Raw genomic sequence first — 24,889 nt, 5'->3', positions numbered from 1 at the left:
AATAGCACCTTGGTCAAATCTTCTAAAAAGTTAAAAAGTGACTATTGCAAAACAGAATAAAAATGTCAAGGACTTAATAGAATTTATTAATGAATTAACTCCTTAATTGGATTGTTCTTTCTGAGACAACTTAGTGATTAAGATGGCTAAATACTGTTAAATTCTGCTATCCAAATGTAAGAAGAAAATAAAACCACAACAACAAAACTCTGCATTCTGTCTTGTTAGATTCTGGTATCTGAAAGATCACACTGTACAAACCCCAAGTCTAACAAGCATTGAGTCCTGAAGCTGACCACTCAGGACCGTCCCTTCTAGGAGGAGAGCAACCCCGATATTGAGTAAGGACTTCCTTATATAGTTCTAAAATCGCAGTTCTACAGTCTTATTATTCCATTTACAATGATTAACTAGTTAGATTTATTTATTTATTTATTTTTTGGTTTTTGGGTCACACTCGGTAGTGTTCAGGGGTTATTCCTAGCTCCACGCTCAGAAATCGCTCATGGCAGGCACGGGGGACTATCTGGGATGCTGGGATTTGAACCAATGACCTTCTGCATGAAAGTCAAACGCCTTTCCTCCATGCTATCACTCCGGCCCCATGACTAGTTAGATTTACTAGAGGATATGTTTATATTTCCTTGGGAACTGTCAAAGCACTATTTTCTCTCTGCTTGCTTGATATATTGATATTTTGTTCGAGACATGGTTGACAAGTTTCAGTGCCTATTTGGGAGTAACTTCTAGGTCAGTTCACCCTGTCTGCTTGCACAAAGCCCCATTCCAGAGAGAAGGGGAGTTAGGGGGTGACTGAGAGGTCAGCTAGTGGGCCAGAGAGATAACATGGAGGTAGAGCTTTTGCCTTGCATACAGAAGGACAGTGATTCGAATTTCGGCATCCCATTTGGTCCCCCAAGCCTGCCAGGAGCGATTTCTGAGCTTAGAGTCAGGAGGAACCCCTGAGCACTACCGGGTGTGACCCCCCCAAAAAAGAGAGGTCAGCTAGTATGTAAAATGGCTGACAGTTAAAGATATAGGCACTTATGCTAAGATGGAGGAGCTTATGCTGTCTTAATTCAGGGTGGCCTTACAGTATGGGCCCTTGTGAGACTGAGGAGACTAGTGATCATGAGCAGGGTAGCAGGACAAAACCTGGATGGAGAATTCACTTGTGATTGCTAAGGGCAAATAGGACAGAGCTTGGATATTTATAGTCAGGAGATATGAAGCATCAAGGCAGAGTAGGGGAAGATTCCACTTAACAAGGATACTATCTGAGAGTAAAAAGCTAAAATTTCTAGAGATAATATCCACGAAACTACATTATTTTTGTTCCTATAAAAATGAGGAAACTGATACTTCTTATAAAAAAAGATCAAGGGACAAGCACTGACATGTGACAGGAACTACTTCTCAGCCTCCAGGGCCTTACTGCATTTCACTGAAATTTCTAAATAATGGGAACAGCTTCTTCCAGGCAGCAAGCACTGCCTTGATCATTTACTCCTCCTTCCATGATAGAACCTATTAGAACAGGCCTTTTGGGTTCACTGAGAAAAGCATATTTGACTCTTTTGAGGACATTGATATAAGTGTTTCAGTATCTGAAATAGGGTATGCCCAGCTCCATTTAAGATATATTAAATAATACAGTCAGTTTAATGTGTATTCCTGTAAGCAACATATATTATTTGTGGCAGCCCTCAGTCTATGCATATTTGAAGATTTGAAATAACATGAATTTGTATACCAATATTTCTAGCTACAGAGGCCTGATGTTATTATCCACAACTAAGGTGAAAGTTTCCTGGCACCATAAAAAGACCTTGGGGTGTGATAATGAGTGTGTATGGAGCCTGTAGTTGTTCCCATGACAGTGTGCTTCAAGGGTATCTCTTAGGCCAAGGGAATTCCCTTTCTAATTTCCCCAATACTTACTGTGCTTATGCAAAAAAGAAAAAAGAAAAAAGGAAGCACAAAACTTTGCCACACCAGCCCTTCTTCCTTTATTTTTTATTATTTTTCTCTTTTTCTTCTCTTTTCTATTTTTCTTTCTTCTTTTTTATTATTTTAATTTTTTATTTTCTTTTATTCTCGTGGTTATTATATGATGGTGGTTGTTTTTAGTAGCTGGGTGCTTTTTTTTTGAAGTCAGACAAGTTACAGTTGCACAACGAGGCCCTGCTGGGTGCTTTTTTTTTTTTTTTTGTAGGTGCTGTCTATTTGCTTTTTTGTTTTGTTTTTCTTCTTTTTTTCCCCTTTCTTCTTTTAAATTGATATTTATAACTTCTAGATGGAATCCTCCCAGTTTTTATTTTCCAACATAACCACATAACTTTAATTAACTTTTTCTGCCTCATGAATTGAGGAGGGAGGAAAAATGGAGGGTACCAGGACCAGTCTTATGAACATTGAATGGAAATAAAAAATGATCACACTCAAACATAAAACCCAAAGTCAATGACAACAGAATCAATACCCAATCTACAACAAGCTATACACAGAGGGGAGCAGTTACACTGGCAGTTCAGGGGCAAACGAGGGAGATATGGGACACATGCTGGGAACAGGGGTAGAGGGAGGGCAACACTGGAGATGGGAATGACCCTGATTTATTGTCACTATGTACCTTAAATATTACTGTGAAAGACTAGTAACTCACTTTGGTCAAATTAAAAATTATTAAAAAAAACATGAATCTGTAATAGTTTGGATGCATATATGTCCATCTATTAAAAGTAGCAAGTGTCTGCACTTCATTCTGATTATCGCATCTAATTTCTGCCATCATAAAATTGACAACTTTTGGCCAACTTACTCAGCTCTCTTCCCTTCGTATCATTACTGTTCCGTTAAGGTGTACAATTTCATTATTTTATTTAGTCAATTTTTTTTTGTTTTTGTATGACTGCCTATGAGTGAAATCTCATGTGTTTACCTTTTATTTCTCCAATAATAATGAGATAGGATTTAAAAAGCAGAAATCTTAGTGGAGAGCCCTAAAGATTGACTAAATATGAATGCACATGCACCTTGTATCCTATATGATATTTGAGGACATGTTGGGGTTAGGGGTGGGGAAGAGTTATTTGCAGGGGCAAATAACTGCATGTAGGAAGCATCTAACTTTCCTTACCTAGCAGAATCTATGACTGCATGACCCTTCTGGCTTCCAGTGAAAATAATACCTTCTTGGTTCACTAATGTGTTGCAAATACAGGGTTTTATTCAGCTGAGCTGTTTTAAAAATTTTGAGGAAATTCTATACTGTTCTTCATACTGGCTATTCCAGTTCTCATTGGCAGTATACATGCTTTTCTTCCAGACATGACTCAAGACAACTAAGTTGTGACTAGATTTGTTCCCTTACCACAAGTTATGACATTTACAACTGAAACTACATGTTCAGTATTAATAACAGGACTATATTGATAAATAAAATAGTTACTCAAAAAAGCTTCAGTGATTTTAGGTGGTACAATATATTTCAACCACAGGAAAAATAAGGATTTAGGGTATTCAATGTGGACATGCAGGGGATATTAGTGTGGGGACTAGTTTCCATTTCTCCTTAAAGGATGAGTTATGCTGTGCTGAAATATAGCACTGACTAAATGGTCACATTTTCCTTCCGAGCACTTCTCCTATTTTTTACTATTGTTAGCTGGTGATCATGGTCATTTTCCCCAGTAGTCTCATCTACCACAGGACAGCACTGAGTGCACTGGAAGAACAGGAAAGGCCAGGGCGTCTTTGAGACGGTGGTCTGTATCTTTAAATATCCACACTACTGTTTCTATGTTCTTGTGTGGGGGGGGGGGAAAGGTAAAATTATGCTTGAAATTAGTCACATTGTTTTATTTTTTTTTAATGTCTTTAGTTAAACACCATGATTACAAACACGATTGTAGTTTGGTTTCAGTTATACAAAGAACAGCCCCCTTCACCAGTGCAACATTCCCACCACTGATGCCCTCTATCTCCCTCCTCCCCACCCTTTGCCTGTATTCGAGGCAGGCATTCTACTTCTCCTACTCATTAATATTGTCATGGTAGTTGTTAGTGTAGTTATTTTTCTAACTGCACTTACCACTCTTTGTGGTAAGCTTCATATCCTGAACCAGACCTTCTGGCCCTCACCATTTTTTTTAAGTCACATAGTTATGTATTATCTTTCCTGATAACAGCCAAAAGATAAACTGGTTGTACTTAAATTACATTATGTTTCTACATATTTGGTACTGTTACTAATAAAGACCTAGCCTGGTGCATAATATTAAACACTATTGAAAAGATAGTATAAAAGGCTATATATAAAATAGATAAAAAGTTAGAGATTCAATCAATAAGCTTTATTAAAAAGCAGTTTACATAATTTCAAAATGATGTTATAGTAGAAAGTACAATGGGTACTTTTCCCATGATTATGTTTTTATTCCTTTCATTTTTACACGTTAAGCTGATGATCACAATATCCAACATAAAGCGGTTGTGCGGCAATTCCACGCCTGAAGAAATAAAAGAAACCATTTTGAATAAAAGATATTTATATTGATAAAACTCATCTCCATGTTAAATTATTTCAATCAGAATCACTAAATCATAGCATTAATCAATCAGAAAAGATTTAGAAAAATGAATTACATAAATATGAATTGTATTAATACATTAAAATTATGTATAATCCCAAATATTACATAGGTATTTCAGACCTATAAAAAATGCTTCCAAATTTTAAACATTTAAGTTGCTATTTCTATAAGTAGTGAAATTCAAAAAGTTCGAGAAACTTGCAAATACTAAAGAAGGTTAAAAGCACTTCCTAGGAGCCAGAGAGACAGTACAACTGGTAGGGTGCTTGCTTTGACATGGTGGGTTTGGATTCAATCTCTGGCATCCTAAATGGTCCCAAGTACCATCAGGAGCGATTCCTGAGTGCAGAGTCTGAGCACTGCAGGGTATGGCCCAGAAAGGAAAAAATAAATTTTGATTTTACAACGTCTTAGCTTGAAATATTGGTGTTTTCCTACCTGACCATCCTGCAGCGGTGAGCTGTCAGTCTATCATAGGCATCAGTTAAATCTCGGACATTTTCGTTACTCCAGAGTCTCTCACCAGCTGCACTTGCCCGAGGCCTAAAATTAGAACCACAACCCTTATAAAGTTTGGATTTATGTTTTCTTAGGAAAATATCTAAGTCAAACATCAGAGGCAAAATCTGGTGTTTTCCTACTTGGACAGAAAAGGAAAGCTGGACCTGAAGAGAGATAGTATAGCTGGTAAAGCATTTGTCTAATGAGAACTTTATTTGTTAAATAATATATATATATAAGCATTTTTCTAAAACATGCTGGAGCTGGGTTTAATCCCAAGTACCACATGTGGACTCTTGAGTCTGCCAGAAGTAATTCTGAGGTTAGAGTCAGAAGTAAGCCCTGTGTACCACCAAATGTGGAAGGAAGGAAGGAAGGAAGGAAGGAAGGAAGGAAGGAAGGAAGGAAGGAAGGAAGGAAGGAAGGGAGGGAGGGAAGGAGGAAGGAGGGAGGAGGGAGGGAGGGAGGGAGGGAGAGGGGGAGGGAGGGAGAGAGGGAGGGAGGGAAGGAGGGAAAGCTAAAATATATAAATTCCATTATTTCCAAACACATACCATAATCTTGGAGTGAGGTTAGTTCCATCCACATATTCTCCCCACAGACAGGCTTCTCCACCAATGACAAGCTGTTTCTGTTCCTGAGAACCTACATAAAAATCATTGATGTCAATTAAGTAGTGAGAGCTCACAATTTATATACAAAGCAATAGTGATTGTTTTTATAGTTACCCTTGGGCAATATTCTCTCCTAGAGTCAGCACAACTTTTGTGGTTGTAGCCAAAAAAAGGGGGTCATGACCTATTGACGTTGACTAAAGGGGTGGGCATAACAAGTCTGAATATGAAATTTAACTCAGGTACCAGTTCTTCTCACCACAAAAAACCCCCTCCTACATGTTTCTCCCATCCAATCATCCCTTTCCCTCTAGTAGCTAGCATAGATTTAGTGAGTTTTGGACTCAGCTTTACTGTTTTTTCTAGTTGGTTTGCATTAGTTATTTTATAATCCACATGTGGTGAGAACATATGATACTGGTCTTTCACTTTCTTCCTGTTTCCATTTAGCACAATCAATTCAAGTTTCTTTCATTTTATCCCAGATGGCACCCAGGCAGAGTAATATTCCATTGAGAATATGCATTTTCTATCTAGTCATATCAGCAGGCATTTGGGTTGATTCCATGAACAAAGGAGCACAAGAACCTCTTTCACTCGTCTTCAGATAAATTCCAAAAGTGGTATTGTAGGATCATATGGTATTTCCCTCTTACTTTTTTATTTGGTGGGGGGGGGGGGCACACCGGGTTAGACTTAGGGATTACTCTTGGCTATGTGCTCAGAAATCACTCCTGGCTTGAGGGGCCCATATGGGGCCAGGGATCTAACCGAGGTCGGTCCTGGGTCAGCTGCGTGCAAGGCTAACACCCTACTACTGCGCTATTGCTCTGGTCCCTTTTACTTTTTAAAACATTCTCCACCTGTTTTCCTCAGTCTGAGACAGTTCTATTCCAGGGTACCGCAGTTCCTTTTTCTCTACTTCCTGCCCACATATATTGTTTTCAATTCTTTTTGTTACAAGTTTTCATCAATTGTGTGATGTGACAGGCCAGTGTGCCTTTAAGATGTATTTCCCAGAGCTGGAGAGATAGTACAGCAGGTAGGGTGTTTGCCTAATATGTAGCCAGCCTGGGTTAGAACTACCTCAGTACATATAATCCCCTGAGCCCCACCAGAAATAATTCCTGAGCAGTGAGCCAGAAGTAAGTCCTGAGCACTGCTGGGTGTGACTCAAGACATAGAAATCAATAAATCTGGGGCCAGAGCGGTGGCACAGCGGTAGGGCACTTGCCTTGCTTCTGGCTGACCTAGGACGGACCTCGGTTTGGTCCCCAGGCATCCATATGGTCCCCCAAGCCAGGAGCGATTTCTGAGTGCATACCCAGGAGTAACCCCTGAGTGTCACCTGGTGTGCCCCCCCAATAAAAAAGTAAAAGGGAAACACAAATACCCTACCCACTGTGCTTCAATCTCAAGTATATCTTTGCCTAAGGTGATTTTCCTGCTACTTTTTTTCTTTACCAGCATTATATGTTTTATAATGTCCACTTCTGATCATTAACCTTGTGTTTTTATAAAGCTGAATTTTGAAATTCTTTTATCTTCTTAAATTTTATTAGGTTTAGAGAGTCTTCTGTGGTACATATCACAATGGAATGCAGCCACCAGGAGAGATGAAGGTCATGAAATTTTCCTATACGTGGATGGACATGGAAACTATTATGCTGAGTGAAATAAGTCAGAGGGAGAGAGACCCACACAAAATATTCTCTCTTATTTCTGGGATTTAAGAAAAATAAAAGACATTATTGTAATAATACCCATAGATGAGAGCTGGAAAGACTGGCTCATGATATGAAGCTCACCACAAAGAGTGGTGAGTGCAGTCAGAGAAATAACTACACTAACAACTACCATGACAATGTTAATGAGAGAGAGAAGTAAAATGCCTGTCTTGAATATAGGTAGGGGAGGGGGGAGGAGGGAGATGAGGACAGTGGTGGTGGGAAGGAGGGGAGGTGCTCTTTTTATGACTGAAACCCATCTAAAATCATGCTTGTAATATGGTGTTTAAATAAAGATATTATTAAATAAAAAAAGAAAATTTTCAGCCTTTATTTCTTTTATTAGGTTATCTTCATTTTCTAGTATTCCATAATCCTAATATACCTTTCCTGACAAAGTCTAATTACTTGCATGGTGTCTTACTTATTTTAATTTGTATTTATTTACTTTATTTTTTAGTTTTTGGGCCACACCCAATGACACTCAGGTGGTACTCCTGGCTCTGCACTCAGAAATCACTCCTGACAGACTTGGGGGACCATATGAAATGCTGGAGATTGAACACGGGTCGGCCGTATGCAAGGCCAACACTCTGCCTGCTGTGCTATCACTCCAGCCCCTTAATATTTTTTAAGTCTTCTTTCTTTCTTTTATTTGATTTGGTTCATTTCTGAAATTTTATCTTCAAGTTCACTTATTTTGTTCTCTGTAATTTAGACTCTCTATTGAATTTTCTATAGTCACTGTCTGGACTATTTTCATAATTTGATTCCTTTGGTAAAAACTCCCTTAGTGCTTACATTTTATTTCATTATTCTTCCTTTCTGTATTACTTAATTTACATTTGATATATTTACTTTATTAAACTACCCATATCTATAACATTTAGGTCAGTTGTTGAAGAGATTTTCTTATTCATTGTACCACTGGATTTACCTTTTTGACATTTACTTTTAAAATTAATACGTGCTGCTGTGGTTTTTTACTTTGTTTATCTTTTGTCTTGAACACTTATTTCACAAAACTTCAAAAGATAAACAATTTTTTAGTCTTTTTATATAAGAAAACTGCTTATTTCACAAAGTTAATGTACATTTACATGTAATATGTATGTCCATAAAATGTAACATACATATGTAACAAAGTTAAGAGTGACACTAAGGCATTCCTTTTTAAGATACTCAGATATGGATTAAGTTAAGAGACAGTGACTAGATAATACCTTGGTAAAATTTCATGGCGGAGGGTGCAGTAGGGAAGAAAAAGAATAAGCCTAAGGAAATAAGTGCTGTTTACTTACCACTAAAGTCAAGAGGATCCACTTTGTAATAATTTCTCCAATCTTGTCCATAACTGATATAATCTAAGTACCAGGGGCTAGAAAGAATCACTTGGAAGCCAGCTGCTGTGACATCAGCTTCATGATCAGAATATTTTTCCATTCGCCATACTTGAACCACTGTGCCTGGCTGAAGCTATGAAGTTACAAATTATAATTAATATTAGACCTAATAGTACAAAATAGGAAAGTGAAGCTTAAGGCTCAGCATATGACTTTCTATAATTCTTCACAAATCCTCTTCCTTCCCCTTTTCTATCGTTATTTCCAAAGGTTATTCATTGTAAGGACTAAAATTTAGAAGAGACAACCTTAATGCTAGATTTTTAAATTTAACATCATATGTAAATGTGATGTTAATAAAGGTGCTAAATCTATTTTGGCATAATAATATATAACACTTTAGAAAATTGAAAAATGGGCTGGAGTGATAGTACAGTGAGTACTATCTTGCCTTGCAAGTGGTGACCTGGTATGATCCCAGACATCCATATGGTCCCCTGAGTACCACCAGGTGTGACTCCTGAGTACAGAACCAGGAGCAACCTGAACAATGCTAGGTATGACTCAAAAACAAAAACGAGCCCCCTCCCCCAAATTGATAAAATGTCATTTATCTTTTGGGAAGATTAGTAATAACATACAAGAAAATTAACAGTTGTCCCAAAGAAAAATAAAGAATTTTTGCCATCAGTGAGAAAGGTCATGTATTATTAAAAGATTAACAAATAAAGATTGATGGATTTATTTACAAAAAAAATTACCTTAATAGTAATAAAGATGCATTCACTGTTTTTATTTAGGTTTGGTTTTGGGCCGTACCTGGTGGGTCTGAGAGATTATTCCTAGCTCTGCACTCAGGAGTTACTCCTGGAATTGCTCAGGAAACCATATGGGAAGTAAGTGATTGAAGCCAGGTTAGAAACTCGCAAGGCAAAAGCCCTATCTACTGCATCTAAAACTCCAGGCCCTGAAAACTCATCCCTTCTTATCTGATTATCAGATGTTCTGGGAAAGAAACTTATTTCAAAGTGAGTCAACTTGTGAACAATAATTATACTTAAGAGTGAAGTAAAGGAAGGTAATATGTAACATTATTACTGGTCAGTTTACAGCTTTCACCTGACAAAACTTCAAAGGAAAGAATAGGTAATCTCCCATAATGTTGAAAAAGGTTTCATTTGTGTGCCTGCCATTCAAGATATAATAACATTAATACTTTTGGGCTATATGGATCCAGTAAATCTCTTACCTTATCTTTATTATCGAAAACATCTTGCCAGACTATGGATTTTTTCTTTTTGCTTGAAACAATGTTCAAAAGCCTGCCATTAGAGGAAACACCAATTATTTCAGATGACATGATTAACACTACATTTAAAGTATGTAGTTAGTTTCTGTTAAGAATTAGAACAATGACTTTTGCTGAAACATCTGAAGTAGGTGGGGACCCGTAACTCATCATGTGACACAGAAACTCACTTAACTGAACAATTTGTCTTTTGTTAAATAAATGAGTTGCATCTACCCCATTCACACAGAAACTCACAGAAGTCTGAAAATCAGCAACTTGTGCTGATTCCATGGCAGAAAGTATAATCTAGGGGCCAGAGAGATAGCACAGCAGTAAGGCATTTGCCTTAAACGCAGTACTAAGGTGGTTCGAATCCCGGCATCCCATATGGTCCTTTGAGCCTGCCAGGAGCGATTTCTGAGCATAGAGCCATACTTTTATTTATTTATTTGGTTTTTGGGTCCCACCCGGCAGCACTCAGGGATTACTCCTGGCTCTACGCTCAGAAATCGCTCCTGGCAGGCTCGGAGAGTTGGGGGGAATCATATGGGATGCCGGGATTCGAACCACTGTCCTTCTGCATGCAAAGCAAACGCCCTACCTCTACGGTATCTCTCCGGTCCCCCACCTGTTTCTTATCTATGCACACATCTGGTCACACCCCGGCCATTCCAGGTGGAGAGTGACTGATGAGTTGTGTGTGTTGGTTGAGTGCACTTCAGAGACTTGACTTTACTTTTTTTTTCTTTTCTTTTGGTTTTTGGGTCACACCCAGCAGCGCTTAGGGGTTACTCCTGGTTCTACACTCAGAAGTCGCTCCTGACAGACTCGGGGGGACCATATGGGATGCCGGGATTCGAATCACCGCCCTTCTGCATGCAAGGCAAATGCCCTACCTCCACGCTATCTCTCCGGCCCTCAACATGCCAAGCTTTTCATAAAATTAAAGAAATTAAGATTAAAGAATTTTGTGTAAATAGTATGTCAAATCCTCTCCTGGAGCAGAATGATGGAACCATTGTTTGTTTTTCTGTTTTTGTTATTTTTTTGGGGGGGAGGCCACACCTGGTGACGCTCAGGGGCTATCCAGGGGTCCTCAAACTTTTTAAACAGGGGGCCAGTTCACTGTCCTTCAGACTGTTGGAGGGCCAGATTATAGTAAAAACAAAAATTATGAACAAATTTCTATGCACACTGCATATATCTTATTTAGAAGTGAAGAAACAGGGGCCGGGCGGTGGCGCTAAAGGTAAGGTGCCTGCCTTGCCTGCGCTGGCCTTGGACGGACCGCGGTTCGATCCTCCGGTGTCCCATATGGTCCCCCAAGCCAGGAGCAACTTCTGAGCACATAACCAGGAGTAACCCCTGAGTGTTACCGGGTGTGGCCCAAAAAAACAAAAAAAAAAGATTAAAAAAAAAAAAAAAGAAGTGAAGAAACAAAATGAGAATAAATACAATACGTGGCCCGCTGGCTGTAGTTTGAAAACCCCTGCCTCAGAAATCGCTCCTGGCTTGGGGGATCATATGGGGCACCGGGGATCGAAACGAGATCCATCCTGGGTCAGCCCCGTGCAAGGCATACGCTCTACCGCTGCGCTATCGCTCCGGAACCATTTTTTATCACCACTTTCCAATTTGTACCCACTAACCTTCCCTGCCTGTTGGACACTTAAAGTGTAACAAATGTGACTGAAACTGAAAGCACATTTTCCTTTCCTTCTTGTACTTTCCTTAACAACAGTCAAACTGGAAACTCTTGAAGTCCAGAAGCAGGATGAGGAGTGTAAAATAGGTCAGAGGGAACAGTTGAGAGAAACTAATCCCTTGGGGTTGAACATGTAGTCTACATAGACATAATGCTGCAGACAACTGTTAACACGGCAAAATAATTTTAATTCATATAATCACTTGTGGTTGTAGTACCACATTGTCCAGCCCAGATTGACAGTATAAGAAGTGCTCCAGCAATGGGGAAGGAATCTTAGTACTAGATTGTGAGTGAGGAGAGACACTGCAGAGTAAGCAGGATATTGCATTGTCTTCCTCCTCCTCCTCCTCCTCCTCCTCCTCCTCCTCCTCCTCCTCCTCCTCCTCCTCCTCCTCCTCCTCCTCCTCCTCCTCCTCCTCCTCCTCCTCCTCCTCCTCCTCCTCCTCCTCTCCTTCTCCTTTTTTGGTGCAAGGACAGCACCATGATGTGGTCAGGACTTAATCCTGACTCTGCACTCAGGGATCACTCCTAGAGGGCTTTAGGAATGTCTGGGCACCAGGGCATGTGATATCCCCTGTACTATTGCTCTGTCCTGAGCAGATAACAGTTCTTAGATAACAAATAACAAATAACAGTTCTTAGAACTGTTATCCCACCATTCAGCTCTTATTGCAAGAGTCTTTACTACACCATGTTACTCAGCAAAATCAAGCAATGTTACTACAACTCCTTTTTTTTTTAACACATTCTACCACACTTTCTTTTACTTTTTTTTTTTTTTTAAGAATCAAGAATGTTTTATTGAAACTTATTTAGAAAGATGAGAGGGAAGAGGATGGAAGAAGTACATGTTCAAGACAGAACACAGGCTTCTCCAGAGTGGAAATAGCAAACAAAGAGACATTAAGACAGGAAGTAAGATACATGTTCAAGGGAGAAACATGTTTGATGAGCAAGCCCACTCTCCACACTTTCTACCGCCACCAAACTTTTGTCTGATTTTCTACCATATACTTTTGTCCAAGGGTGGAAAAATGTAAAAACAACATCAAAAACAACAACATCGACCAAAATAATAGTAAAGACTTTTTTCTAAAAGCCACTAAAGTAACCACTGAAGCTAGCATTCAAGTAACTTACCTTTCAAGATAGAACGATTCTAATTTTTTGAAATCTTTCTCAAAGCCACTGCTTTTCATAAAAGCTTCAATTTCAGGATTGGACTGCCTTTGAAAAAACAGAGGCTAAAATTACATTTCACAGTTTGATATATCCCATGTGTATAAAGCAGAAAATATACATCACTTGTGAAGATTAAAAACTACTAAGTTTGTATCGAATGAAAATAACCTAAAAACTGAATATGTATTAGAAAACATGTTATCTAAATTATAATGATTACATATGAAATTCTTTTCAAAAGAGACAACAAAGAAATAAATGAATTTAACTTGCATGTAGGTGACCCTAGTTCAATTTCCAGCGCCACATGTGGTCTGCTGAGAACTTCCAGAAGTTAACCCAGGCAGAGTCAGTTTAACCCCTAAGTACTACAGGTATGGCCCAAAAACTAAAGAGAGAGATTTTAAGGCAATTAAATGAAAATAAAAACTGGATTATGTGTTAACTTTATCCCAGATAACTTCTCTGAATAGTCTTTCATTTCCTCAGCCTCTCTCCCCCCCCATATATTTCTTACTGTCTTTCACTAAAGTTCTTTTATTCAATACAGACATTTCCATTTAATTCTACGTCTCAACTCTTCTAAGAGCCTTAACTTTGGTTTATCACCCAGGTGTGCATTCTACAAAAGTATACCACTTCCAGTTTTGCTAAGTTGAACCCTGCAAAAGTTACCAAAAATGTCTCCTTTCCACTGGATCCCTCTAGACCTATACTTTGGGATGGAATAGAATTAGAGATTTGAGAAGAAGGTAATTTTAATACCAACAACTGTCATACCAACAAGTGAAATCTACTTCATCTCCACCCACATGCATAAATTCATCTGGAAACACTTCACTAATTTCAGCAAAAAAATCAGAAATGAAGCTGTAAGTTGAATTCAAGATAGGATTTATAGGTCCAAACGTCCCAGATGGCACCTCCTCACTATAGCATGGAGTCAGGAGGTTTTTCTGACCTGTAAGAAAACATGGAGATTATTTTCTGCAAAGATGCTTTCATTAAAAATACCTGATGTTTCACATGTGTTTTTATATCAGTTGAATTGTGTGAAGATTTATTTGGCATAGAAAAAGATAAGCATGTTTACTGAGTGATTAACACATCTTCCAAATAAGATGCGGGGGGATTCTTTTTTTGGGTGAGGAGTGATCCATACTCAGTAATACCTTGGGTGTTACTCTTGGATCTGCACTCGGAAATTAATCTTGGCAGTGCTCAGGAGACCAATTAGGATGCCACAGATCAAACCTGGGTCAGTTGTGTGCAAGGTAAGTGCCTATCCTGCTATACTATATCTCCAGTCCCAAATGAAGGGGAATTCTTTGCTGAATCTTATCCCTTTACCTTGCCATTTCCACTTTCACCAGCTTCTCTAAGATGATCAGAGCCTCTCTGAAATAGTATCTTACATAAACCCTACTTACATCTTACTTACACTTCAAATAAAATCCAACAAAATGATAATTCTCAAAATAAAAGACAAATATCGAATGAGTTTGCTCTTATGCAATATGTACAGAAGCAAAAATGAGACAATTCCTAGTGGAAATAAATAGTAAGACATGAATAATCACTATTATTGGGAGCTGAGGAAGCTAATGTGTAGAGAGGTGATGGAGGTAATTGTGTAGACAGTGATGGAAGTATCTTGACACTGGTGAAATACATAACCAGCTCTGAAAGTGAAAATAATTTCAATTCTACTGTAAACTGTGATCACTCGCTAAAAATTATTTTTAAAATTCTTGTTCCTATTTTTCTTAAGATTCTTTTATAGATTCATCTCCTTTGTATATTCTGACTGAGTAGTAGGATCCTACCAGTCTGTAGCTATTCACTCATAGTCAATCAATCTCAAAGGTCTCTGGATCTTATTTTCAGGAATGTCTCTCAGCTCCTTACAATCTTTTTTTTTTTTTTTTTTTTTTTTGCTTTTTGGGCCATACTCAGTGATGCTGAGGGGTTACTCCTGTCTATGTGCTCAGAAATTGTTCCTGGCTTGGAGGACCATATGGGACGCAGGGGGATCCAACTGCAGTCTATCCTAGGCTAGTGTGGGTGAGGCAGACACCTTACTGCTTGTGCCACTGCTTCAGCCCCTTCTTACAATCTTCTATGCATGCCATCATTCTGTTTCCCCTGCAACCTGTCACTGTCCTGTAAGATTTCCTACAATAATGTAGAATAACATTAATAATTAAGTCCTGGATGGAGGTGGATGATGATGGAGGGTGAGAGGGCCTTTCTCTTCCACCCTGGCCAAGCATCTGCAACCCCCACAGCCGGTGGGTCTGAGGGTTCAGGGTAGCCACGAGGATAAGACACAGCAATCAGGTTTCAGGAGACATCAGCTTTATTCAGGGCCCTAGCCAACAGGTGTGGCTTCTATCATAACCTTTTATGCTGGATCCTTAATCAGCCCTGCAATCAACATGTTTCTTTTCCCTCCATCCTGCCAGCTCTCCTTCTCCTCTCTTGCTGAATCTCCCTCAATCAATCCACCAAATCCTCTTCCTCCCCTGAGGTAATCCTCTTGATACCTCTCGAAGACTCCTCCCAGAAATGGGCAGGTCTTACCATGAGGTAAGGTTATGCAGAAAATGAATAAAAAAATGAATAAAAAATGAGAAAGGGTATAAGTCACCCCATCCTCATCTTCTGCATAACCTTACCTGATGGTAAGGCCTGCCAATTTCTGAGAGGGGTCTTTGGAAGGTAAGAAAAGGTTTGCCTCAAGGGCAGGAAGGGGGATTTGGAGGATGGATTGAGGGAGAGTCAGCAAGGGAGAAGAGAAGGAGAGCTGGCAGGATGGAGGGAGAAGAAACATGTTGAATGCAGGGATGATTATGAATCCAGTGTAAAAGGTTATGATAGAAGCCACACCTGTTGGCTAGGGCCCTGAATAAAGCTGAATTCTCCTGAAACCTGATTGCTGTGAGTCTTTTCCTCACCTCCACGCTAATATCTGCCAGCTGGAGGGTGTTTCAGGTGTGTGGTCTGAGCTGGAGGAGAAAGGCCTTTCTTCATCCATCTCATCATCATCCATCACCATCGAGGACTTTTTAATACAACACAATAAGAGTCCCATCATGACAACCTAACAATAACGTTTATTGAACAATAATAAATGCAAATTATTGTGCTTTGTCCATTAAGTTAATTATGTAAATGTCAAAAAATTCTTTGGCTATTACTAAAACTGTCCCTTATTAAATAATAGAATGTGAGTATAAGATTTTATAACTAGCCCAGATCAGTCATTGCAATAAAATGCAATAAAAATGTTCAAACCCATGTTTCTCTATTTTATTACCCACCACCACTACCACTGTTACTGGACTGCACACTGGATGCTCTGGGGTTATCCCAGGCTTTTTGTTTAGACAGACCCTGGTGGTACACAGCACTAGGGACTGAACGGGGGGGTGGGGGGGTTGTTAGCCTCATGCAAGTCAAGTGCCTTTAATTTCTGTACTATCTGTCTGGCCTCAAAACAATTTGATTTATAGAGATTCTCAACAATTTCAAAGCTTTGCTGCTGTATATTTCAACTAAATGCCCACTTTATTAGAAATTGCTTAACTTTCAAAAGCATTGTCAGCATTACCTACCTCATCATGAAAATAAAATTTTAAATTCACCATGTTTTACATCTGCAATGATGTTTCTGTTTCTTTTGTCCATAGGTTGTATATATTAGATAGTACCTGAACACCATGACTTGCCCAAAACAAAGACAAAAGATTTAGTTGAATCACATCAACCAGTTCTTGAATTGTGCTAGTGATAATAAAAATCACAATAAGTACAAACTAAGCATACACAGAGATGCAGAACTTCAGATGCTCCATTTTTAATTATAAATCACTCTTCCTTACCTTTACCCCAAGACAGTGTGTGCCCAGGGGTGTCAAATTCTGGTATGACTCGAATCCCTCGTAACCGAGCAAACTCAATCACCATTTGGACATCATTTTGAGTATACACATGAGATAAAGAATAGCGTCCCTTTAAAAGTCACATACAAAAATATAAAATTCATGAGTATTTTTCCTAGAAAGTTAATACTTCTGTTTACATTCTATCAGAGAACTGACTTTTCCAATACAGTAGTATATGAAATAGTAACGTGTGATGTTTACTCACCATATTTTGGGATCATTCTAGATTTACCCAGAGAACTCTCACTCCCAAAGGACTTCTGTTTCAGGACATCTACCATCTCAATCTAATATCCCTATACTATCTCAGATGTGAAATGCTTGACTCCAAAGTGAAACAACTTCAAACGAATTCTACATCATTTGTCAATGATAGAACCAGACATAACAAAGGTATTTATTTTTCAAAGCTCACTGAACTATAATCAGCTTTCTAAATCTCAGGAGCTCTCAAAGTGACCTGCATTTTTGGCATAACAAGTCAAGCTCCTAACCCATCGTTGCACAATCTCTTTTTTTTTTTTTTTTTGGTTTTTGGGTCACACCCGGCGGTGCTCAGGGGTGACTCCTGGCTGTCTGCTCAGAAATAGCTCCTGGCAGGCACGGGGGACCATATGGGACACCGGGATTCGAACCAACCACCTTTGGTCCTGCATCGGCTGCTTGCAAGGCAAACGCCTCTGTGCTATCTCTCTGGGCCCGCACAATCTCTTAGTCCCAACATATTTTCTTTAAGATTACCCTGAGTTGGGCCCAGAGAGATAGCACAGTGGCGTTTGCTTTGCAAGCAGCCGATCCAGGACCAAAGGTGGTTGGTTCGAATCCCGGTGTCCTATATGGTCCCCCGTGCCTGTCAGGAGCTATTTCTGAGCAGACAGTCAGGAGTAACCCCTGAGTACCGCCGGGTGTGGCCCAAAAACCAAAAACCAAAAAAAAAAAAAAGATTACCTTGAGTCACATGATTATTTAAAATTCAGTTTTACTGAGGTTAAATGCCTCTAGAAGGACTCGGCCCATTTTCAGCTTATTTGATTTTTTACCCCATTCTATTGCTTTTCTTTCTTTCAAACAAAACCACATAACTCGAACTATCTAGTCCGCCTCTCAAAGAGGGGGGAAACAAGGGAGGGTACCAGGGCTAAACAAATATATGATCACTAGTAGTAAGCTAGACACAGAGGGGACCACTTACTCTAGCAGCCTGGGGGGTGATGGTGGGAGATATGGGTTGCAGGAAGGGAACGGGTATGGGGGGTGCAAATTTGGTGATGGGAATTCCCCTGATTCAATGTTAATATGTACCTAAAATACTACTGTGAAAGATATGTAAGCCAATATGGTCAAAATAAAAATAAAAAAAAAATTAAAATTCAGTTTTAGTTTTAACTAAAGACAAAGGTGCACTCATGATATTACTATAGTCTATGAAGGCTACAGAATATAAATTTTTTATGTACTAGAAGAAAATATCGGTACAATTACAGTGACAAATTTGTATTCAATAAAGACTTTTTAATCTATCCTTAAAAGCAGGGGGACAGAAGATATATTGACACTGTGAAAATACAATTACCAAACAAAAACTGGGGTATTAATAATAAAGATAAAATTTAGAAGAAAAATAAAAGGCAGTCTAGAGCTTAAAAAATAATACACATATCAAAATGACAATATGATATAATTTCATACCAGTAATGGTGGCTTAATAAAAAAAAAGACTGGAAATAACAAATGTTGGCAAGATTATTAAAAAAAAAGGAACTTGACTCACTATTGACAGGAAAGTAATTTGTTTCAGTCTCTATGAAAACAGTATAGATATTTAAAAAAAATAGAGGAGCCTCCATATGCATTACCTCTTCATGGTACATATCCTAAGAAAACAAAAACATTTATTCTTAAAGATAATGCTCTTGTAGCACCTCGAACAGTAGCTAAACTATGGAAGCAAACCAGTGTCCAACAACAGATGAATGGATAATGAAGCTGTGTCATGTATACATAAAATGGAACACTTGGCAACTATAAGGCAAAATTATGCAATGTTTTGCATCTTGTAAAGAACCGGAGGACATCACATTAAGTGAAATAAGTCAGAAGAAGGGCAAATACCACTTGATATTACTATTGTGTGGTTTATGCAAAAGTAAAACAAGGAAATAGACAGTAATGAACAATGATAAGCCTTTGGTCCTGGATCACAAAACAGACTAAAAGCAGGACTGGGGTAAAGGGGAGTCTTCATAAGAGGAGGTTGAGGGGAACAAGGGAATGAAGTGGTGAATAAGAAGTAACATAAGGACATTGGTGGAGGGTATTGGGCATCATGGTAGTATGAGGTGTAGCAACTATAAACTAAGGTCATAAACATTAACACACTATTGTAAATATGTTACCTTAATGTCCATAACAAAATAATTAATTTGAAAAAATTAAGTGGCTGGAAAATAATAAAATACTCCTACTCAAAAAAATTTAATACACATATTAAAAGATTGCTGTGTATGCCTATCTTTGCACATAATGTTGAGATATTTTTATGAAAGGTAACAGCACTTGAAAATATAAATATGATTGTGAGTCCCTCACACCACACACATACATTCATAATTTAATTTTAATGGTGTTAGATATTTAAGCATGCTAATTGGGAAGGTACTGATTAATAAAATTGAGCGACGCATACATGAAAAACATTAATTATTTTACTTCTATTCATGTTTAAAAATTTCCCTTAATAAAATCACAATCAACAAAAACATAAGTGCATCCAGCATTTCAATATATACTACATAATAACTTTAATCAAATTTTTTGTTTGTTCTGTTTTGATTTTGGGCCACACCTGGTGATGCTCAGGGGTTACTCCTGGTTCTGCACTCAGAAATCGCTCCTGGCAGGCTCATATAAGGAATCATATAAGATGTTGGAGATTGAACCAGGGCCAACTGTATGCAAGGGAAAGCAACCAAACACTGTACTATCGCTCCAGATCCTAGTTAAAACTTTGAAATTATGCAAAATAAATGAAATATACTAATGCAACATTGAACTGTAATGAAGTTTTGAGGAATTTCAATTGTGATCTTTGTATTACAAGTAGATACTACTACTAGTTATACTAGTTATACCTGCTCCTCTATCTTCTAGTCTATGAAAGTTAATTTAAACTCTTCAAACTGCAACTATTTATTAAGAAAGAGTTCTCATATATAATAAGACTCACTGCATGCTTTCAGGGAAAAAAAGATCATTTAAAGAATTCAAAATAATTTTCTTTAAAACTAATATAGTTGGGCTACTTCATAAATATTTTTTGTTTTTTTGTTTTTTTGGTGGGGGGCCACACTCAGTGGTGCTCAGGGGTTACTCCTGAATATGCGCTCAGAAATCTCTCCTGGCTCGGGGGACCATATAGGACGGTGGGGACCCAGGTCCATTCCAGGTCAGCCACGTGCTAGGCAAATGCCCTACCGCTGTGCTATCACTTCTGCCCCACTTCATAGTTATTTAACCTTACGTTAATAATGAACACTTTGGGTCTCCTACTTTTGAATTCTAAAATTTAATATTTGAATCTTTATAGAGATTTATATTTTATAATACCATAAAATTATAGTAGCATTTATAATATGTTGTTTATGTTATGTACATTTAAAATACAAGAGAAACACTATATTTGGTTCTAAAATATGAAGAAAAACATTAAAAAGTTTCAATTGCCTAATTTTATACAGTATTTGTATCCAAGCATGTAATAGTTAAGCTACAGCTATCTAATAAAACTCCACTAAACAACTTGACTTCAATATCACAGAGCTCAGTAACACAAAATACTTACTTGATTTGCTTAACTCTGGGAAAAGTGGTGCTCTGGTACGGAAAAGACTGGTCATCGACTATGTGCCAGTGGAGAACATTGAACTTGTTAAAAGCCATGGCATCCTGCATGCAGACAAGGTGTTAAAACAGTTAACACACAATAAATTTAATACAAGATTCAACTTATATTAAGCATTGTTTCCCATGTACCTGCTTCCATGTAACTTTTTTTAGCTAATCAAAATGGGAAAATATAAGAATGTTTCTGAAAAATAAAGATATATTATATGTCTTCTCTTAACAATGCAGGCTAAATATTAAGAGCCCCTTCCCAGCACCACCATAAAAAAAAGTAGGTGCTGAGAAAATAAACTTCCCAAGAAAGGAAGAAATGAAATTTCAGTATTTTGACTTAATGCATGAAAAGCAAATACATAAAAAGCATATGTTTTTTTTTTGGGGGGGGGTCCACACCCGATGATGCACAGGGGTTACTCCTGGCTCTGTGTTCAGAAATAGCCCCTGGCTTGGGGATTATATGGGACGCCAGGACGAAACTGCAATCCGTCCTAGGCTAGTACAGCACAAGGCAGGCCTGCCTTTTATGACCTGCACCACCGCTTTGACCCCAGAAAAGCAAATGTCTTAATGTCTTAATAAATAGTATGTCTTAATATAATTAAATTATTTAATACATGAAAAACAAATGACCCTATTGCAAACCTGCACAGGTTCTGTAAATTTAGTGTAATATAATAGCACAAAACAGAGCAACTTCAGAATAAACAATGAGTTGAAATAGGCACCTACCAGAGTCTCTAAAATACGCTTCACTGGCAGGTAGTGTCTGGATGTATCAATTAAAATACCTCTATGAGGAAATCTTGGAGAATCAATAATACTGGATTCATTGATGCTGATCTGTAAGAAACAATCAATTTCTGATTCATTTTTAGAATAGCCTCTTGACTAAGCATCAATAAAAACTACATATAATTTAAAATTTTCCAGCTAAGTATTTAGAGAAAAAACTCTTTGAAGCAATAAAGAGATTAAAATCTGTAAAAAAAACAATAAAAAAATAAACCTCAAGAAGCAATAAAGGAATATGTTCTCTTCCTTATGTCTTGGGAGAGGACATAAGGATGAGGGGACACATGGATTGCATATATATGAACCATAGATCAATTCATGGAACTGCATGAGATTGCTTAGTGGTTCCCCAAGATGGCGGAGGTATAAGCGTGGTTGTGCTTAACACCATGGCACAACATCCTTGGGCCCAAACATTGAACCAAATCATCTGGTTGGCTGAATATTACTAAAATGGCACCTGATTCCATAGAGTCTTGTTTGAGAGGCCCACTCAAAAGAGCTAAAAATCCTACATTTTTTTCCAAGAGATATATTTATCAAATAGTTTTTAGTAACATATAATTATACTTACTGCTCCATAAGAATCTTGATAAATCAACTGGCTAAAGGTCTCTAAGCCTAGGTAATATAAAATGATGTTGCATTAAGTTATAAAATAAAAAAAATAAAGTTATATTATACAAATAGATATCCAAACAAAAAAGGGCTAATACAAGTATAGTGTTGACTTATACCCTCTAATGTATTTTCTATAATTGAAATAGAGTCAAAGTAATTCTTATTAACACCTAATAAAAATGCTTTATATCTTTGTTCCAATTTTTGTTCAAAGGGTAAGTATTAAAAAGTGTGATTTTATTAATACAATATCAGTTCCTTAATAAGGTATAATATTATGAGAAAAAAAGTGTCTTGATAAAATAATGACACTTTAGGTACCAAAATATAACAGAAAACAGAGTCAAAGAGGCAACATGAATTTATAAGGACCTAACTCAGATCAGTGTTTTTTACTCATAATTGCAAAATAAATTGTTTTCATTATATATCATAAGTCTTCCTGTAACTGGCCTTGTTTATAAAAACAGTGATTATACTAGCAGACAGTATATAACCACAAAAATATTTCAATTTTAGAGTAAATAAAAAACATTTTTGGTAGACCTTTTCTTCTTTCTCCCAAGGACAACTCATAGAAAGAAGAATGATTGGTTGGACTTTGTGGTTAAGTGGTAAAACACTCAATTTTACTATAGACTAGGTTGGTTTGAAGTCTGGGAGTAAGATAAAAAATTTCTTGGACTAAATCCCAGCCACTTCATAGGCTCAAAAATCTTTATTTTATTTATATTTATATTTATTAGTTTTTTTTGTTTTTTTGTTTTGGTTTTTGGGTCACACCCGGCAGCGCTCAGGGGTTACTCCTGGCTCTACGCTCAGAAATTGCAGCTGGCAGGCTCAGGGGTCCATATGGGATACCAGGGATCAACCTGAGTTAGCCAAATACAAGGCAAATGTCCTACTCGTTGTGCAATCACTCCTGCCCCAAAGATTTTTATTTTAATTTGGGTCATGGCAAATACCAATAAGGTCTTGTCTTCTTATAAACCTATCAAGGGTCCAAGGAAGCAAATTTTATTGTGCTTGACTTTTCAAAGCAGCATCTAAACACATTTCTTTACAATAAAAAAAACAATGAAAGTGCATAAAACTTACCTCGCAAGGCACCCCAGACACTGTTGGCACTGAGGGGAAGCTAACCGGTCCTTGCACATTCAACTTATCTTGAATTGTTAAAAAAAAAAAAAAGAGAGAGAATTCTGAGTATTAATTCCTCCATTACTCACATTACATTTCATAAACAGAATCGTTATTCCTAAACCATTCTTTTTTTATTTTAACTCTCTAACAAGACTTTTATTAAGGAACATTTCAAACATTCTCAGAGCAATTATCAACTCAGAGCCATGCATGCTCCTATCTCCCAGGTCCCACCCATTACATTTTATTTTTATTGTTTTGAATTTTTAATGAAACCAATGTGAAATACAAGTCTTTCACAGTTGTATTTAAGGTTCATAGTAACAGTGAATTAGGGCCATTCCCACCACCAGTGTTGACCTTCCTCCACCATAGTTCCCAGCATGCATCCTATACCTCCACCCCTCGCCTCCTGGACTACTAGTGTAACAGGTCCCTTTTGTATGTAATTTGCTGCAGTTTGGGTCTCTCGATTCTTTTGTCATTGACTTTGGGTTGGGTATTTAAGTCTGACTATTTTTTTGTTTCCACTCAATGCTCCTGAGACTGTTTGGCCTCTGGGTGCCATCCACTTTTTTTTTTTCTCAATTTGTAGGAAGACATAGAAATATGAAGCAGAACAAGATAATTCATGTTCTATGTGAACCATTCCATTTTGAAACTGAGATATAATTGACATTTTCCACTCTATTAAGCATAATAATTTGATGCATATATTGCAAAATAATGCAATATTACACAATAAATCAAACAATATTATCATTGTACATAGCTACAATCTTTCTTGGGATGGGAATACTTAAGATCTATTCTTTCAGAAACTTTAAAATTTGCATACAGGATTTTTAACTATAATCACCAGGCTGTACTTTACTTCCCTAGGACATTTATTTTACAACTCAAATTTTTATCTTTGAACTTTCAACCTGTTTTCCACACCTTCCCAACCCTCTAACAAATAACTTGTTATCAATTTATCTCTCTATACATATATAGGCTCAAGATCTTTTTATTACATTTAGACTCATACATAAATGCTATTATATATCTTACTATGACTTATTACACTTGACATACTACTATCAGACAGCAAATGGCAATATTGTGTTCTTTTTGTTGGTGAGTGGGGCATACATGGTAGTTCTCATATCTATCACTCCGGTCGCAGTGTTTTCTTTATAGCTGAATAACATTCCATTTGTGTGTGGGGATTTGTGTATGAGGGATTTTTTGAGGTGTGTGTGTGTGTGTGTGGCTTTGTGCCACACATAGTGGTGCCTGGGGGCTTCTTCTGCCAAGGCTAAGGAGACCATGCAATGCAAAGGATCAAATCTGGGACTTCCACCTGCAAAACATATGTGTGCACATGTTTATAAACAAATGGCATATTATATGCCATTCAATGGTATTTTGGTTGATGATGACTGCTCACTAGGCTCTGCTCTTCTGGGGAGTTCCAAAGCTTTGCTGTAAGGTAAATAGACAATTGAGATTTATCTAATTCCATGATGCTTGAACAATG

At 37.7% G+C, this 24,889-nt stretch overlaps 1 protein-coding gene across 1 annotated transcript in view; it reads right to left on the bottom strand.

Moving 5' to 3' along the window:
- Window positions 1-3,840: 3,840 nt before the first annotated feature.
- Window positions 3,841-24,889, bottom strand: part of LOC126001554 (beta-hexosaminidase subunit beta-like) — a 31,813-nt gene continuing 10,764 nt past the window's right edge. The window contains 13 exon segments of the mRNA XM_049768838.1: window positions 3,841-4,511; window positions 5,034-5,138; window positions 5,651-5,741; window positions 8,739-8,913; window positions 10,030-10,102; window positions 12,920-13,006; window positions 13,742-13,922; window positions 16,846-16,975; window positions 20,764-20,853; window positions 21,541-21,651; window positions 22,178-22,224; window positions 23,323-23,356; window positions 23,359-23,390. Of these exon segments, the coding sequence (XP_049624795.1) occupies window positions 4,451-4,511; window positions 5,034-5,138; window positions 5,651-5,741; window positions 8,739-8,913; window positions 10,030-10,102; window positions 12,920-13,006; window positions 13,742-13,922; window positions 16,846-16,975; window positions 20,764-20,853; window positions 21,541-21,651; window positions 22,178-22,224; window positions 23,323-23,356; window positions 23,359-23,390 (1,217 nt within the window). The 3' untranslated portion in view covers window positions 3,841-4,450.

This window comes from Suncus etruscus, chromosome 2 (genome assembly GCF_024139225.1).
Source record: "Suncus etruscus isolate mSunEtr1 chromosome 2, mSunEtr1.pri.cur, whole genome shotgun sequence".
NCBI classification, from domain to species: Eukaryota; Metazoa; Chordata; class Mammalia; order Eulipotyphla; family Soricidae; genus Suncus; species Suncus etruscus.
This window is presented reverse-complemented; position numbering and strand designations above follow the sequence as displayed.